The sequence below is a fragment of the Cupressus sempervirens genome, chromosome 2 (genome assembly GCF_028749045.1).
Source record: "Cupressus sempervirens isolate cs-2001-9-10 chromosome 2, ASM2874904v1, whole genome shotgun sequence".
Classification (NCBI taxonomy): Eukaryota; Viridiplantae; Streptophyta; class Pinopsida; order Cupressales; family Cupressaceae; genus Cupressus; species Cupressus sempervirens.
This window is the reverse complement of record NC_143119.1, coordinates 227,222,521-227,241,739: the sequence shown is the minus strand read 5'-3', so window position 1 is coordinate 227,241,739 and position 19,219 is coordinate 227,222,521. Positions and strand designations below refer to the sequence as shown.

At 29.5% G+C, this 19,219-nt stretch overlaps 2 protein-coding genes across 2 annotated transcripts; one reads left to right on the top strand and one right to left on the bottom strand.

Moving 5' to 3' along the window:
• Positions 1 to 10,641: 10,641 nt before the first annotated feature.
• Positions 10,642 to 14,021, top strand: LOC149571870 (polygalacturonase-like). Its single transcript, XM_089815736.1, has 9 exons — positions 10,642 to 10,803; positions 10,893 to 11,031; positions 12,161 to 12,222; positions 12,378 to 12,401; positions 12,615 to 12,822; positions 12,902 to 12,983; positions 13,336 to 13,444; positions 13,579 to 13,695; positions 13,791 to 14,021. The coding sequence occupies exons 1-9, from the start codon at positions 10,642 to 10,644 to the stop codon at positions 14,019 to 14,021; spliced, it is 1,134 nt and encodes a 377-aa protein (XP_089671862.1).
• Positions 14,022 to 16,058: 2,037 nt separating this feature from the next.
• LOC149571869 (polygalacturonase-like) lies at positions 16,059 to 18,902 on the bottom strand. The gene is made up of 9 exons (XM_089810099.1): positions 18,711 to 18,902; positions 18,356 to 18,484; positions 18,031 to 18,198; positions 17,915 to 17,944; positions 17,603 to 17,810; positions 17,084 to 17,165; positions 16,875 to 16,983; positions 16,585 to 16,704; positions 16,059 to 16,499 (listed from the first exon to the last, which is right to left on the bottom strand). Exons 1-9 carry the CDS (start codon positions 18,900 to 18,902, stop codon positions 16,272 to 16,274), a joined length of 1,266 nt encoding a protein of 421 aa, XP_089666225.1. The 3' UTR covers positions 16,059 to 16,271.
• Between the last annotated feature and the right edge of the window lie 317 nt (positions 18,903 to 19,219).

Below are 19,219 nucleotides of genomic sequence, written 5' to 3'. Positions count from 1 at the left end.
CACTTACAAATCCACCGTGGTTGAATCTTAAGTGAAGATTACTCATAGGATAGAGCTAACTATATTGTACATTCCCTAATGAATGAAGAATTAAAGAAATAAAATAGCTTTGATTCATTATTCAAACTCAACGTAGTAGTGGAATTGATTGATGTAAGAATATTGTTGGAGGTTTCATAGGAAACAAATATGATCATTGATGTGGTTCCAAATCTTGGGTTCAAGATTTCTGTAAGAGATGGATTTAATGGACAAATGGAAGATGGGAAGATCAATGGTTCAGGAGTTAGAGAAGCGAAGAACAAGATTGTTTTCAAAAAAAATATGATATGAAGTCAGAAAGCTCAATGAAGATGCCCATGAATGAAGGTACGCTTTGTGAGAAGACTGGAAAATTTGTAGAGCAAGGTCTTCTTTTACTCAAGATTTATAATAAGGTGCAACCACTTCATACTGAGATGGTCAATGATACTTTCTTCTCAAAACAAGGAAGATATTGCTACAGAAACATATTCATTTAATATGGAATCCAAGGTTGTAGAGTTGAGGTTTATCAACTATAGTTTGTATTTTAATTTCTTTTACTCTATCTTTCATCTAAACAAAAACTAATTTTTTTGGCTATGATCTGCCCCATTGTTTCTGCAGACTTTGCAAAGATATTTTAGTTTTCCTTCTTGTTACTTGCTTTTGCACTAAGCTCATCAATTATATCTACAATAATTCTGGCTTCAATTCTGGATCTCTTTCTTACATAGTTTTGAGAGTTCTAGTGGAGTAAATTTCCTCCATTTTTAGAACAATTGTTTCATGAATGGTGCCAATTTGACCAGCTAGCGATTTCATTTATTAACTACAATAATGCTTGAAAATAGAATCATTTTTTTAATATAATAAAAAATAATTTTTATTTAAGAACATGATTCAAAAATTATGTAAAGATAGTTTGAAATAAATTAGTATTAATCAAGATAATTTGAAATGAATTTTAAAAACTCTAAATTAGTAAAATTCAATTCTATAATTTTAAATGTCTTATCATGGAAATTTCTTCAAAAAGGCACATATCCCACTAAAGTAACAAGTGTCAAAAGCATGCGACATATTCATTACAGGATGACATGTATGTTGCTCCCCCATGTGATCTGTAAACTTCATTTATTTCTGCATTATTTTCTAAAATATAATTTCTATTTTTGTGTGTTGCATTTAAATGGTATTTTTCAATTTCCAATAGTCTTGAGGAAGGAGATGCTTGCATTTTTGAGTGGATAAATGATAGCAATATGTGATGATGGATTTGACAGTGTGTTGTAAATCTCGTTTCACTACAACTATCAAATAAGACCAAAGCAATTATAATATTAGATATCAATGATGCATTCAATGGTAGATATCAATATACAGTTATATATAAGGCTCTCATTTATTCCATCGTTCTTTTGAAAACTACATTTTTTCAAAATAAAAAGATGAGCAATATATATCTATATCATCAGATTCAAAAAAAGGTTGAATTAACATCTATACTTTTCTATAGTTAACTTATTTATTGTAAATTTTACTTGGAGAATAACTAATATTATTTTAGCACATAAAAAGCCATTTACGAAGATGCATTAAATTATTATCACTTTAGAAAATTTAAATTTGACATCCTATTATAGGTTTTGTTAATTGAGAATGACATCAATAGAAGACCATTTTATGAACAAGTTTTGGCTTGTTTTTCACCCTTGTCATGGACATTACAACCAGAAGAGCTTTATAATCCTCAAAGAGAGGACCTATGTCACCTTAGATTTTTTAATGTGGATCCACCTAGTCAGTGTGTCACTACCTTTGGAAATCTCCAGAATTGAGATTAATTTCCAAATATTCATACTGCATGAGACTTCTTAAAGTAAAAACTATATTGGATGTCTAGGTCACATGCCCTTTATCAAATATTTATTTCCTTTTTATAACTCAAATGCTAAATATCATCTTCAGTATGCCATCACTACCTCTAAACACTTAGATATCAAAATCAATTTGAAAGTTTAATCAAAAGTCTAATGAATTAATTTTAAATGTCTATTTGAGATATGATATCTTTCTATGTATCTCACTCATCATTTGTTATAGAGTACCCTCAAGTATTGATTCATTCTTCCAGATATCTTTTAATCTATATCAGAAATATAGAATGATTATGTGGTAATGGAGATGATCTATTTTCTTATGTGACTTCTAAGTATGTGAAGTCTATATGTTCTTTACCAGAGATGGTTGATTGATTATTTCCTGATATTGTAACTTTTTATCTATCCACTTTCCATCGATTATTCAATTCAGTATGAATATTCAACATAGCAAATATTATTTTATATGATCTGTTCATTCCTTGATGTGTAAAGTTGACTGGTTATGCTACTATGTAACTCTACACTTTTTTTTCCTACAATATTTCTATAAACCATTCTCAGCAATATTGACTTCCAATCGATGATAAATATTTATGCTACTATACATATTGTCTCTTGTATAAATATATAAGTTCAACTCAGTATTATTCTAGGGGATTTATTGTATTAAGTCTCCTAATGTTTTTCCAAAATACCAAACTAGCTTAACATTTTTTATTACTCTTTCCTTGTTGTAATACTCCTTGGTTTCTTTGTGATGGAGTTCCATATGTTGATTATTGGCTATTCTAAAATGTTAATTCTTGACTTTTCTAAAATGTTAATTCTTGACTTGTTCCCAACTTCACTACTTCCCTAAATGGATGTCATTAAGCACTAACATGGAGGATTAATCGATGGGTCTCGAATGCATTTTTAATGCAATAATATTGTCTACATTTTTCCATGTGCTCTATCCTATCTCTTCTTGATGATTGTATGCCTCTAGGAATATGCTAACTAGACTTCTATTTATGCCTACTATCCTTATTCTACTCCATTCTTTATGCCAATTGTTTTCTTTGAATAGGATTTCCAATATCGTCAACTTCTTTGTTCTATATATGACAAAGAAGTTTGAGATTAAAACTTGAGATTCTTAACACATGATGGGTGGAACCAGTGACTGTCACCTCACTACGATGTTACTCCTTAGTGCCTGGTAATCATAAATATGTGATATGAAGTATATTGGTATTATGAAAACTACTCTTCATCTGCACACTAAATTCACTATTTGAAGAAGATACTATATTAAAGAAGAGTGAGATTATAGGTAACACTAATATATCACCTTATTTAGGTATGGAAAAGAGGATTACGATCTATGGGCCTAAATCAAATGGTACTTTCCTTGAAGAAGTTTTTTTAGGTATATAATCAAAGAAATTACATGCCTCTCCTATGCTAAAATAACTGCACACATTCCAGTTTAGCTAGTTGCACTAGTTATATTCCACAATAGAGGCCCCTCTTTCATTGCGCTTTGATGAATACCCATATATTCATATAGAGAAATCCCATCTTGGCACTGGTAGAGAGAATGTTATCTCAGGTCATGGATTCTGTCTTCTTGAAGTTTTCTCAAACCTTTGAAATAACTCCATTTTAAGAATTGTATTAAAACATTGATAAATGATGCTATTCTAATTTATTTTAGAGATCAATAACACTACCCTATTCTATTATAGACATTTTGTCAAACAATTTGCATGCATTGTATGCTCTTTTATATTTTTCATAGATATATCTGAGAACATTTCCAATTGTGTACATATCTCATGGGAATAAACATGTTTTATATAGAGAGCATAGTCTACAAGTAAAGAGGATGGTCTATTTATTCAGTGATACATAATTGGGTATAGGATATAATTTAGTGGCTAATATTCGTAAATTGGCTAATTTTAGAATTTTTTGGCTAGTATTTTGGCTAATAATTTAAGATTCGATACAACCTAAATTTCCATAATTTTATAAAATTCAATTCTAGAATATTTAAAATCACTCAATAATTTATTTTATTGAAAATTTTAAACTCAAATATTCACCACAATATTCATTACATGAATAGATTTGAGTAACCTAAATATAATATATTATTGGGAAATTAAATTGAACTGGCAAATAATTATCATAATTATTAGTTAATTTAGGGATATATCACCAATATTTATTATTCACTATTGATTTAAAGTATATGTAATGATTCTCATAACATTCCACAAGGTAAAAAAATGTTCAATTTTGATTTGTAATATTCCATGGTGATTAATAAACTTCCTATTATTATTAAGATTCGTCAATATTTTATACAAAAAAATTATGATTCAAAAATAATCGCCAAAATTAATCATATTTAGAATAAAAAAATTGAGAGTTTCACCAATATAAATAATTTTGTTTTTTCAAAATAATGAAATATTCGCCAATATTTTATATCTTTTTTTGGAGGTGGCTTTCTTAAAGTTTGCCCTGTTAGACACCCAAAGCCATAGCTTTCTACTCTCACATATGTCGTGGTTATCCTTGTCTTCTCCTAATGAATATGAATCATGAGATGGACTAACAATAGACCTAACTTTGATGTTGAAGAAAACTTGCCATGTAGGAAGCATAAAAAATGATAGCTAGAGGTCTTCAAGGAGCTCTGTTGAAAAAGATGTTCCTTGTTTAGCATTTGACAACATTTTTGTACTTGGAAGTTATGCCCTATTATACTCTTTGTAAGAAAAGATTATTGGTGTAAAAGCTAGGGCTCTTGAATTTTCCTTAGGCATGCATAAATAGATTTGAAGTGAGGTCATTTTTTTTTTTATAGGAGATTCCTCCTCACCCTTGTGCTAATATATACCCTACCCTAGATACAGTGAAGAATTAAATCTATAGTGACCATAAGAAAACCTTTACTTTAAAAAATATTTGCTCAAAACATCAATAAATTATAGCAGTATTTAAAGTATAAACATTTAGAAAGTACACTACAATTTATTTTTACAAACCAATATGTATTTTGATTATGATTCAAGAGGAATTACAAGCATTTGGAAATCAAAATCATTTAGGATTTCAAGAAAACATGTTGTATAACTTACAGAAAATTGTTGCTTAAGTCCATGCTATAGCACTCTACAAGGTGTGCTCCCTAAGTGGTGAGAATCAACTTTCTAGATTCCTTTCCACTGGTGGGGAAGGGTAAACACAAGAGTAGTAAAGATTCTTGGAGCAAGAGATAGGGTCATAAAAAATTCTCTGTGGCTTTAGCATGAGATGAAGCCATGGGTTGTGCCCTAGTGTAATTTGAAATAGTTCATGAGTAAACTTGTTCATAACTTTTGCAAAGGTTATGGTGATCAAAAATTGAATTAAAACTAATCATTTTTATATAGAGAACTTCTCAAAGTCTACATTAACTGTATATTGTGCCTAAAATAATTTGTGTATATATATTATTTTTATTTTTATTTTTATTTTAAGTAATTTCTTTAAAATATATATATATATATATATATATATATATATATATTACTACTTGCATATTAAAATGTTTAAGGAATTTAAATGTGGAAAAGAAAAAAAATAAATTATTCTATAAACATAAATTTATTATATTGCTTAAAATTATTATCAAAATAACTTGTAATTAAATTAATTCTTATATATATTATTAGTATATAACATTTAATAAAATAATTAGTGATTGCACACAAATTAGACGTAATGAAATAAAATAAAATTGTATATCTTGATCTATTGTGGGAGACTTAAGAAAGAAGAATCACAATCTAAACATTCATTTTAGTGATAGAACATTTATAATCTATTAGAAAATGTCTACAAAAACTCAATTCAAATTAGAAAAATTAAAGGAAATGTTTATAAAATTAAAAATTTATTAAAGGCATGCCACAACTATGGTTTGTGGATTATAGATGGAAAACTTTAAGATCGTGTGTTTCGTCTACTCGATTAAAGGTTAATTTTGTAAAGATGGTTATCACATGACATTAATGTAATTATTAAAACTTACACATTGAGATTATAAAATACTTAAGTGATAATTATTATTTTTGATACACAAATATAGACTGGGATTTTATTTTTAGTGCATGGAGGGTTTTTATTTTCTTCAAGAGTTTGTAGATAGATTTTGAGGAGTTTGAGGGTAGACTAGGTGATTTGAGTTTATATTTAGTTCAACATCAATTAAGAGGGTATTAGAAGATATTGATATGACAAAATCCCCATCTTTGAGTAATCAAAATTATAAAAAAATTAAAGAGTGTATTAATATGATTAAAAAATCATCAATCATTCATTTGGTATTTTGTTTGGGCGACTAATTATTAGTGATTAGTTGTTTAGTCATTTATTTGATCATTTATTTAGTCACTTGTCTTTGTTCAACCTTGTGATTTTACCCTATGACCAAATTAGTCATTGATTTAGTCACTTATTCTTATAAACTGAAAAACATTACTGGAATTCGATCACTTTTAGTCACGTGACTAAAAATTTTAGTCATCTGACTAAAATTTCTGGTCATGTGGTCATTTATTTGCCAAAATTCTACTAGTGTAAGGGTTTATGTATGCAAGTCTAAAAGGGATTAATGATCTTTAGGACATGAAAACTTAAAGTGTAATATAGGGTAATGCAAAGGTTGACTTATGCAAAGAAAGGTTGGGTTTGAAATGTTGGTGGACTTGGACAAAGTTGGTGTTTGATAGTGCTCCTTGGACGTTGGAGGTTTTTAAAGTTTGAAAAAAAAATTAGGACATGGTATGATATATGTTTTGGACTTGGATATGATAATGCAAAATGAAAAATGTAATTTTATTCAAATTTTTGGGCTAAGTAAATGAAATGCAAACCCAAGTTTATGCAACTATGGTTTGTGAAAACTAGGATAATGAAAAAAGAGGACAAGGTTATGCAAGATGAGGACTATGAAAACTAAGGACATGCAAAAGGAGGTTTAAATTTAGAGGAAAAATCTTTGGTATACAAGACTAAGAGTCTAACCTTACAAGGATGAATATTGGATCTTGACCAAGAAATTAAAAGGACAAAATCAAAATGACAAAGTTGATAAAAGGACTAAGTCAAATCCATCAGGACATTGATGAGATTTGACCCAAAGAAATTTGATAAAAAGACAAGACAAAAAGACCAAGATCAAGATCCTTTATTCATCCAAATAAGGGAATACTCTAAGAATCATATTTTGTTTGGATTCTCTACCAAATTCAAAGGGTCCTAGGTTGAAAATGAGGGTTATGATAGCATCAAAATGAGGGATATGCAAGGACCTAGATTAAAAATGAAGATTATGATGGGATAAAAATGAGGACTATGAGGATCAAAATGTGGATTACGATGTGCAAAATGAGGATAATGTAAGGTACAATAAGTGGAAATAAGGACAATGTAGGGATCAAGATGAGGGCTATGCAATGCAAAAGGGATCCTAAGTGAAAAATAAAAATTATGCAAGGAATATGATAAGGACATGATATGTAATATGCAATATGGAGATGCAAAATGAAAGATAAAATACATGCCATGAGATCCTAAGGAAACAAGTTTGAGCTTCCATGTATTTGTAATGTTTTTGCACAAGTTTGACAAGTGTGTGTTTGCAAAAAGTTTTGAAGGTTTTGAATGAATTTGACAAGTGTATGTTTTGCAAATGTTTTGAATGTATTGGATAAGTATATTGTTTTGCAAATGTTTTCAAGGTTTTCTAGAAGTGTTTGCAAGTTTGTAAATTTGCCAATTATCTTGATTAGTGGAAAAACTCACACAAGACACAATAGACAGAATGGTTGTTGTTAAAAGTGGGCAAACACACCACAACCTAGGCTGAAAGGACAGTATCCACTGAATTCTCACTTGAACCAAAGTTCAGTCGCGCTTATCCAGAGTGGCCAACCTAGAATCTTGGTAACACAGGCTCCCCCTTACAGTGCACTCACTTCTCGAGCATACCAAGATCTGCTTCCCAAAGGGAATCACTTCCCAAGCGAATGTTGTCTCTACTAAGGACTGCGAAAGTATGAGATGTCTTCATGGGCATGGGTGACCCCTTGAGCCAGTAGATATAAGGATTTTGGCCACTACAACAAAGGTTTTTAGTACAGGATGCTCTATTTAGTAGGCAGATGATAAACTCCTGCAAGAGGTCTCCCAGCCCTGAGAACTAGGGTTTGACGCACTTCTAAGGGTACTAGAGGAGAGCTATCACCCAACTATATCACCAATTGGGCATTACCCACAATTGAGCCTTTATATAGTAGTTAAAGTGGAGACCGGACTTTGGCCTGTTATCGATCTGAAGTCATCCCCTAGCATACCCAATATCAAATATCTTGGCCTAAAGCAGGCTTCTCTAAAAGAATTACATAGATTTCTATTACACCCAAGATCCACAAAGGCGAGGGGAGAGGATACGTCTATATAATCCTTTGGGATTTTTTTTAACATTGCTAAAATGCCAAACAGAATAGAAAAGTTTATTTTGGAGCACAAAAACTAGACATTTTAAAATTAGTAAATTCTAAATTGAAAAAATTAAATTTTAATATAATTTTAATTAGATCTTAATCTAAATCTAAAAATTAAAAACTAAACTCAAATTAGCTAACAAAATTCTTGATCAATACCATGGCTGCCAAGTTAAATTTCCCCAAGCTTCCAATGCTAACGATAAACACAAAGTAGTTAAAAGGCATTAGCAAACATGGGGGGGGGAATTTAATTTAGTGAACAATCAAACAAGACCAGAAGCAATGTATCACACCTTATTCCATCGGTTTTTTAAATCAAAATATAGGAAGATCCATTGCCAAGAGCCATGCAATCATCGCCAATTCCATCGGTATTCAGGCGAGAAAATTTTAAGAGGCCGGATTTTGCCGGATCTTAGGGGCGGCAATAGTTCCTTCCACCTGCAAATGCGATTTTCAAGAAATATTCCTATAACGTTCAATAAATTCTATTTAAAAATATCGCATGCAATATTTGTGTCACATTTAAAAAATGGTATTCAACTAACTAACATTATTTAAAAATTAATATTAAAAAACTAAAATCATTTAAATATATTCAATAATTTTATTTAAGTATAAACAAAAATTGTACAAGGTTGATCACATATATTAATAAAAATAAAAATAACCTAATGAAGCTAGTTTGAGAGTGGTAATAGGTAGGCAGGCAATGGCAAAAATGTAAACTAAAACGTTGTCATGTCTATGTATGTATATCATCTACCACCATCATACAAATCGGACATACTTGTGTTGGAAGTGGCATCTTTGAAGTTGATTTATTGAATCAATCATTTTTAAATTTATTTGTATATTTCAGTTTTTTTTCTATGTAGATGAGTCTCAAATTTTATTTTATATATTTTATTTTATTTTATTAGGAATTAGACTGTACATACAAAATATTTATATCCATTAATTCTTGTAGTATGTGTTAATAACTTGAAGTAGTTTGTCTAGCAAAATCATGCATTGTAATTTTCTTTATAAGTATATGTTAATAACTTGAAGTAGTTTGTCTAACAAAATCATGCATTGTAATTTTCTTCATAAGTTGTTTCATGCCAAACTGAATAAATAGAGTGAAAAAAATATATTACTATTCTATGGTGGAGAACCCTCCACTACCCTTATGGTAAGATGCCATATGTATATTGTATTAATAACATGATATTCAATATGTAGCCTAGAATTATACTTATTTCTCCATATACATAAATGAGATAAATGGGATATCGATATAAGTGTTGTTCACAAGGTAGAAGCAGAGTAAACAAAGCTTTTTGGATGGAGGCTTTCTTCTATGATTTATAGTGTTTATTTTATTTTATATAAAGTTTTAGATATTTCTCTTTTTTTACAATGATGAATGGTTTTATTTTGGGATCCCTTTGTGAAGATAATCTAATTTAATTAATTAATTAAATAATCGTTGCATGACTTCTAAGATGACAAAATCCATTCTTTTAACTTTGAGCTCACATAATTTAATTATTTTTCCTAAATTCTTACATTATATTGTTTCGAATTGGAATATTTTAAGTTATACTGAAATTATATATTAACTTTTAATATCAATAATGGAACATTTGAATGTAATAAATAGTCTATTTTATTTTATTTTATTTTTATCAAAAATTGAATATGATAGTACAAATATTTTTAAAAATGTATATATATTTTTTAAGTTTTTTTGAGATATTTTTGTCTATCTTTAATTTTATTTTTTATATATTTTGAAAATTTTCTTTAAGTTCAATATAAAATATTACTTTAACTTCTACATTTTAATAACTAGAAATTCTCTTAACTAATAAAATTAATTTTTAAAAATATTATATATATATAACTCTAAAATCTTAAAAAATAATTAATAATATTACAAAATAATGCATGCAACTATAAATGTTCTAAAGTAAGATTTGTACTTTTTGTTATGAATGTGAAGCAACTCCGTGTTTTATTTGTAATTTTGTTTGTTAAAGCAACGCTTACCTTTGGTTGGCGATGAGTGGCATGGTAAACATTATGTACTCTTAAAATAATTCCATAGTTTTCATTTCATACATTCACATATTTTTTCTATGGCTCCCATTTGTCGACATTTTCCCAATGTGACCTCTTTTGCTCTGTATTTGACTGTTATGGCAGCGTTGGTTTACTCTGATTCAAATTTAGTGATTGTGGGCACCCAATTTATTAAAGCTTCAAGAAAGAATTATAATCACTATGATTCTCGTTCAAATACAATATTTGATGTGTTAGATTATGGCGCGGTGGGAGATGGACAGCATGATGATTCTCAGGTAGATTATGTCCAAATTATCATCATATTATTGGAATTATAGTAAATTTGAATTATATTTTAAGTAAATATTTTATTGGTATGTTGTAGGCATTTGGAGTGGCATGGGAGGCAGCTTGTAAGACTTTGTCTTCAATTTTATATGTGCCCGCGAATAAAACATTCCTTGTTAACAATTTAGCTTTCGAGGGACCATGTGAACCTGACCTTATTTTTCAGGTCAGTATTCGTATACTAATTTTACTTGATAGTTTATTTTTAAAGATTATAATATTTTTAATAGTTATTGTGAATTGACATTTGGTTGTATGTAATTGTTTGTTTATATTTCTTTGTTATTAATACTTGAAGAGTCTAAAATCATGAAGAAAACAAATGCATCAGTTCATTTATCCTCCTTGTCTCGCCATTGATAACACTAGGCCCTCATCCCTCCAACCACTCATCTAATTTTGTCCCGAATTCATCTAGCCATAGATGCTTTTTTTAAACAGCGAGGTCTAGAGATTCTAAGGATTGAATTAAAAAGAGACCCTGGTGCAAACCCTAACAAAGTTAAATTAGAAATATTATGTTTAGCTTGATAGGTTATGTAGTGAAATTCTAGGATTTTCTTTTTTGTGGGGAAAAAATTCATCTCACATTAACTCTTGTTATAAAATTCAATCAAAATAAATCTTTTAGAAAATCAAATTAAAATAAAAAATTTAGTAAATCCAATTAAAATAAATCTTCCCATTTTTCCCATTTTTTATGTGTACAAGAACAAGTGACACTCAAATCATTTCATATTATGAAAGTAAAAGACTTGATAGATAATATGTAATTCGGTTAAGTTGAAAGAAGAAGGAACAAGATGCTCAATGTAGAGATTTTAAACTATTCAAAAAATTAAAATAGATGATAAACTGAAAGTCCATAAACAAAAAATACCATAACATCAGAAAAACTAATTCTCATGAATATTGACCAATAAATGTGTAGGATTTTGAATCAAAGATTTTTTAATAGTATGTAATCATTGCATTACATAGTAATCTTATTTGATAATACAATAATATCACAAGGAATAAATACAAGCAATATATTGTATATGTGTGACTCTATATTTTTAAATAAGATATAAGAAAATAAACACATTTAAAATAAATTATTTCTATATATCAAGAATTATTAATAATTTATAAGACCTAATTCTCTAAGTGCTCGTGAAATTTCCCAATTTCCTTTGTCGAGTACATCATATCAATTTAAACAATCATATTTTATTTTTCATAATGTTATAAAGATTTTACCCATATAGCCATTGCACTTGTTTTTGGTGCACCTGTTAATATATATTATTCCTTACCTTGCAGATAGGGGGAATGGTGTCATTGATGGTCGCGGAAGTAAATGGTGGGATAAATATTCAAAACAGGTAAATATTAAGATTCTATTTCATTAATATTGAATATTTTTAAAATAATGAAGATTCAAAACTTCAAACATTAGTCTAAATTACATCTCTTTTAATGGCTGACAAATTCCTAATGATTTTTGGGTGTTGTGGTTCACAATATCTTTGTCTCTCAGAATATTTTTGATGATCGACCAACGGTATGTTCGATGCTTAAATTGGATACATATTCTTTAGACGGCTTAAACATCACACACTAAGCTTCATTCCAACATTATAAAAGTGTTAAATAGTCAAAGTTAACTTATTTTTTTGCAAGCTTAATTTTCTCCTTCACACATATTCTTTTGTAACTTCTTTATTCTATGATATTTATTTTTTAATACCTAAACTTTAATTTAACTTGTTTGTAGGCGATTCAATTTAATGACTGCTCTGAAGTAATAATAAAAGGATTGCAGATAACAAACAGTCCTAGATTCCATTTGACTTTCTCTGAGTGTAAAAAGGTTCAGATCTTTGGTGTTCAAATAACGGCACCTGGAGATAGTCCCAACACTGATGGAATTGACATAGATAACTCCAGATTCTTTCAAATACAAGATTGTATAATTGGAACAGGTATTTTATCCATATCATTAATCTGTTAGACTTGTTCAAACATATTTAAATATATATATTAAGAACTTCAATGGTGTAGGAGATGATTGCATTGCGATGGGAAATGGGGCTGCGTATATCAAAATAAAAGATGTGGAATGCGGTCCTGGACATGGAATAAGGTAAACAAAATCAGTTTAGTATAGTATCCTTGTTTAAATTATAGAATGAATTGTATTTAATTCATTTTAATAATAATTTTTTATCTAATTGTAAATGAATTGTTTAAATTCTTTAAGTTTTGCTATATTAAATTATTATTTTATATTTTGAAATTAGTATTTGTATATTAAAAAATAAGATAATAATTAATAGGAATATACAAATAAATAATAATGAAAAGTACTATTCACAATTGTCATCTATTACAAATTCAAAGATATTACAATACTGACAATATTATTGATGTTTATATTACTATAATCTTATTTATTTTTCTTTGCAAAAATTATTTGAACACAATTTCCTCTTCAGTGTTGGAAGCCTAGGGAAAGATGAGTCTGAATCAAAGGTTCAAGATATTCAAGTGGATGGGGCCATATTTAGAGGAACAAAGAATGGATTAAGAGTCAAAACATGGCAGGTATTATTTTAATTCATTATATTATATTAAAGAATAAAATTTTGCATTCATATCTTCTTTCATATTGAAGATGAGTGAGTAAAAAGAAATGAATTTGAAATTCAATATCTAACAGTATGACAAACAACAAACAGGGAGGTTCAGGCATGGCAAGGGATATAACATTTAGGAATGTTCAAATGGTAAACACAGAGAATCCAATAATCATTGATCAATATTATTGTGATTCACCTAATCCATGTATAAGTCAGGTACACTTAAACCCTCATTTAAGTGAAAGTTATACATTTTTCACAAAGTATTATATCATGTACAGTCCCTCATTTTGTGTTCTTTCTTTTTGCAGACCTCAGCTGTGCAAATTAGTAATGTATTGTACAAGAGCATTAATGGAACATCAGCATCACAAGAAGCAATTAAACTTGAGTGTAGCCATAGTCAACCTTGCACAGGTATAACTTTGAGTGATGTATCTTTGATGCTACCTTCTGGAGATGAAGCTACATATGATTGTCAAAATGTTCAAGGACAGAGCAAGGGAACTGTAATCCCTTCAGGTTGTTTCCCTTCTATTTAAATATTAGACAATTTTACCATCAAATAGTTCAAGGACCTTTTAAGTATTTTAGTAGTAGGGGTTGTAACTATGGATCTTATAGATTTTTTATGACATGAAAGTTTAAGATTTTCAAACAAATTCGTAGTATTATGATTATTTCCTTTTAGTAATAATTAATATTAAATTTACAATGATATGATTAGATTTTTTAATAATTTTTAAAATATAGATGAATGACAATTAATAGAAAAATGTTAAAATAATGTAAAAAGTTTCATAATGCATATGAGAATCAATATAATCTAGTTTAGTGCAAATAAATTCCTAGGTACTATAATAGAAGTAATCCAAGCAAAGTAATAAGATATAAATTAAATTGGTAGAAAGAGCTTTAGTTAAGTTTTTACATCATGAGACTTGAAATCATATTAGGAACGTGTATCATAGTCATGAACAAAAAGGATGAAGAAGTATCAAGATGGTGTTTACATTCCAAGAAAAGCTATGATTTCTTGGCTTCTTGCACTCTACTAGAAGAGGTTGTTTAGTGGCTCAAGTGTTTCAACCCTCCAATTAGTAATGGTGTATACTCTTTTCCATTCTCCTCCTACCTTGGTTGAATGAATTGGATAAGAGTTCACCTATATTTTTTTGTGTGCCACTAATTACTAGATATATCTATAAGGATGCATTATGGTTATAAAATATTTATAAATATTATGGTCAAGGGTTAGTTTTAAAAATGGTATTTTTTGTGTAATGAATACCATATACCATAAGCATACAAGTTCAATTTCTAGATTTGACCATCTAGTGTTTTTTATCATCAACATTTCAAATCATAGTACATGATCCATCATGGAGATGCATACTATTGTTAGTTCCATGAATCTTGGACCATGTACTCATTTTATGTTTTTAATTTGTGGCATTGCAATGCAAATTTCAACTTGAAAAATGTTAGGATTATAGGTATCATTCAGCTTGATATCCTAAAACAATATTATAATTATAGATCGTAAATAAATTATGTACTCTAAATAACATGGAAAGGGTGAAAGTGATTGTCCTCCAAAGAACATGGAAAGGGTGAAAGTGATTGTCAGGTGTTGGATTTTTCTTATGACATGGTTTCAATCTACATGGTTTCAAAAATTAATTTATGGTCCTCTCAAGAGTCCTATAATAAGTGTATGATTTGGTTAGAAGATTTTATAAATTATATGTAGACTTGATAAGAGAATGTCATGTTAGGTAAAGATTAAAAAATGTACATATATGAAGATTGGTATATGATTGAGTCAGGTATCTTGCTTTCTTATTTCTTTATTTTAATTGAAGCTTCCATAGTTTTCTTAATGTGTAATTCAATATTACTAATGTTCCCTTGATATAAAATCAAACTTATATAATTTTAGAGAATTATAACATTATTGATGAAGTTTGAGTTTGCAAGCAAGTTCCCATTAGTTACAAACTTAACTATGGTACTTTTGTATAAAATGCAAACATGACCACATGGTCTATGACTAAGAAATAGAGAAGAGAGGTAAAAAGGAAGGCAAGTAAGACTCAAAAAGAATTTTGCACAGAGTGCAAACAGCCAATCTAAAGAAAGAAAATGAATAGAAATCCACTTCCAACTTCAGCTTTTGACAGATTATTCTAATACATAAATTTAGATGGATGTGAAGAATAACATTGACTATGATTTAATCAAGATAACTCAATTGAAAAATAATTCATTATTAATCTATGAGATTTCAAATAGAGATTTGAGACATCACTAATACATTATAATTTTTCTATTAATAAAAAAAATCATTTGAACTAAATCATAAGAACCTTAAAGAACTTAATTAGATCTACATTTCTAATTCTTAAAAATAGATTCATAAAATATATTATATTAAATTCTTTGTAATATTTTTTATATTTAAAAACACATATATTAAACAAAAGCCTCGACTTAATAAATGATCATTTCAATATTCCTCTTCAAATATTGAGATGCACATACAAAAACCCAAAGAAGTATTTGATCTCCTTGCCCTCCAAAGAAACATTTTATCATTTGATCTCTCTTTGTCCTTAATTAAATTTATAATGGAGAGAAAAGAGGTTGTAAGTCAACAATTCAAAGAATTTAGGCCTGGCTTTCCATGTCTCCAACTCATCCATTGACAATTGCAACTAGACTTTGTTATGCAGAAATGGGCATAATGGAAGGTTGGAGGAATAAATAATTATAATGTTAAAAAATTAATCTTAATTTTTGAGGCAGCTTGGAGGGAAAATGTCTCCTCTTGTTATTCCGTGAGCATTTTCACAGAAAGATGAAGCTTCACCTCCTGAACTCAGCTTCAAAGATACATCTTTCATTAATATACCTCCGCAAGCTATGCTGTCACTACATGCAAATTTCACTGCTACTTGTGACGCTGATGTGCCAGTGATATTTATGAATGTTACCCCATTTATTTGAACAGCAGAGCTCTGCAAATATAACACAATCATGGAATCAGAGCTTTCAGATTAACTCTGTAGCCTTTCAAAAAAAAATTGATTTTTGAGTAATTACCTGGTTTCGACAAAGATTGGGTGTATCCGCACAGTAGTATTGATCAATTATAATTGGATTGTTCACATTTATCATTTCAACATTTTTGAATTGTATGTCCTTTACCATCCCTGAACCACCCTGTTATAAACCCATATTCACAGATTCGCCATTAATAATGAAACAATATGTTTCACTGCATTTTAAAACGCTTTAAGGATGGTTAAATTTGATGGACTTGAGTAAATGTTCAAAATTTTCATTTCTGTTATTAACTGTGATACAAATTTTGGTTTTGTGAAGCAGAGTACCTGCCATGTTTTGATTCTTACTCCATTTTGGGTTCCTGTCATTCTTGCACCATCTATGTGAATAGTGGATACCATGGCTGCCGAGTTAAATTTCCCCAGACTTCCAATGCTAACGATAAGCATAAGGTAGGTCATGGCATTAGCAAACAGTGGGGGGGAATTTTTAATTTAGTGGACAATCAAAGAAGAGCAGAAAAAATGTATCACACCTTATTCCATGACCTGGACCGCATGTGAGATTTTTAATCAAAATATGGGAAGATCCATTGCCAAGAGCCATGCAATCATCGCCTGAACCCATTTTCATAAAAGATTCAACATAGAAAATTAAAAATAAGATCATATCTTCACAAGTTTGGCTGAATGCTTCTTTGATTATCAACCCAAAAAAAATCAATTTAAAATTTCTTCTCTTATAAGGAATTACTAAACAAATCTATAAATTTATGTAAAATTCTTTTAAATTCTGATAATTTTGAATCGATTTCAAACTCATCACCTGCACCCATTTTATTAAAGATTCAATGATAAAGACCTGAATAGGTAAAAATAAGTTTGGCTGAATCACCAATCTTTAATTATGAATAGGGAAAAAAATACAACCGAAAACTTTTACCCTTATATAGAAATTACTAAAATAAAACAATCCTATAAATTTATAAGAGAAGCTCTTAAAATCTCCAAAGTTCAAAACACCCAAGAATGGAAAGAAGTGATTTAATCCATACCTGTGCTGACAATGCAGTCTCGTATATCAAAGTGCTTTGAAGTTCCAATATCAATTCCGTCAGTATTGGGACTGTATTCTGGTGAGAAAATGTTAAGAGCACGGATTTTCACAGCTTCACAATCATTGAAAGTTAAATGGAAATTTGGGCTATTTGTTATTGTCAATCCCTTCACAGTTACTCTGCTGCAATTACCAAAATGGACTGCCTATGCAGAAGCATAAATATGCTCAAATTTCTATCAGCTTTTCCTTTAAACTTAAACAAACAACAGCAGAACAGAGAAGGAAAAAACATAGGACAATTTATTACCACTGGTCTCTGAGAAAATTTACAAGAACCCTGTAGGGAAAAAATAAACAAACATGAGAATTCTCAAATACCCAAATGCATTACAATTAGGACAATGAGAATTGGGTAGTACATACAAAATCTCGATCTATTTCCTGCCAGCAACCCTCCCACCAAGCTTCTCCATCTGCATTAATGGCGCCAGAGCCATTTATCTGAAAATTCTGAAGCTGCTGAAATGTCAACCATATATCTTTTCTATTCCATTTTGATGGATCTTTAGGGGCAGCTACAGTTCCTTCCACCTGCAAATACAGTTTCCAAGAAATCTCAATTCATAATCAACATAATCCTAATCAATAATCTCACTTGATTAAAAACAACATAATCCTAATCAACAATCTCACTTGATAAACAATATAACCCAAACTATAGAATCAAATTACTGCGATTTCTTTATACTTGAAAAGTGAAGCCAGATGAACATGGACCCTGAAAAACTAAATTATTAACCACAAATATCTTTGTTCCAGGTACCAACAAAACTGCCTTTGGCGCCGCACAAGCTTCACTCCATGCCCTTTCAAATGCCTACAAAACCCAAACACCAATTTAAAAAATTATGGTATTCCAAAAACATCAACATCTACTATTGAATGTTTTGAAACTAATTCAACTGTTATGAAATCCCAAAGAGGAAATATATCCCAATACATTAAAAGTAGTTAGGTAGTTATGCTGATAAGGAAAATTGCAAGGCTCTCTAAAACTGACCAGGAGAGAGTAAATGTATAATATATTATGATATAGAGAGAACCTGTGTATTATCATAAGTGCCATCACCCATTGCACCATATTTTTCTACATTAAAGATAGTTACAGCACCACCATGAGATTTCCAATCAGAAGTGATTGAAAGAGTTCGATGAGAGTAAAATCCATCTGCTGCAATGCAAATGATGAGGCCGAAATGCAGAAACAAAAACACTGAAGGGTGGCTATTAAGCATTGGAGCTGTGGACTTAATCCAGTTTTTGAAGGATATTATATTTCAGCTGAAAAAAAATTGATCTTTCTTTTGGCTTCGAAAAAGTAAGCTGCTCATTTTCTTGTCACTGCCAGACTTTGTTGCCCTTTTATCTCTCTTGTCCGCCATAATTTAAAGGTTCTGTTGTAACTATAATATTCTGAAATTCACTGGCTTTAAAAGAAACGCTGATCTAGGAAAATATTTCGTTTCTCATTTTTAATGCAATATAAAATTTAATGTCTTCCAACGAGGAATTTATGGTTTAAAAAGAGGTAAAAACCCCAAACTCTGGTATA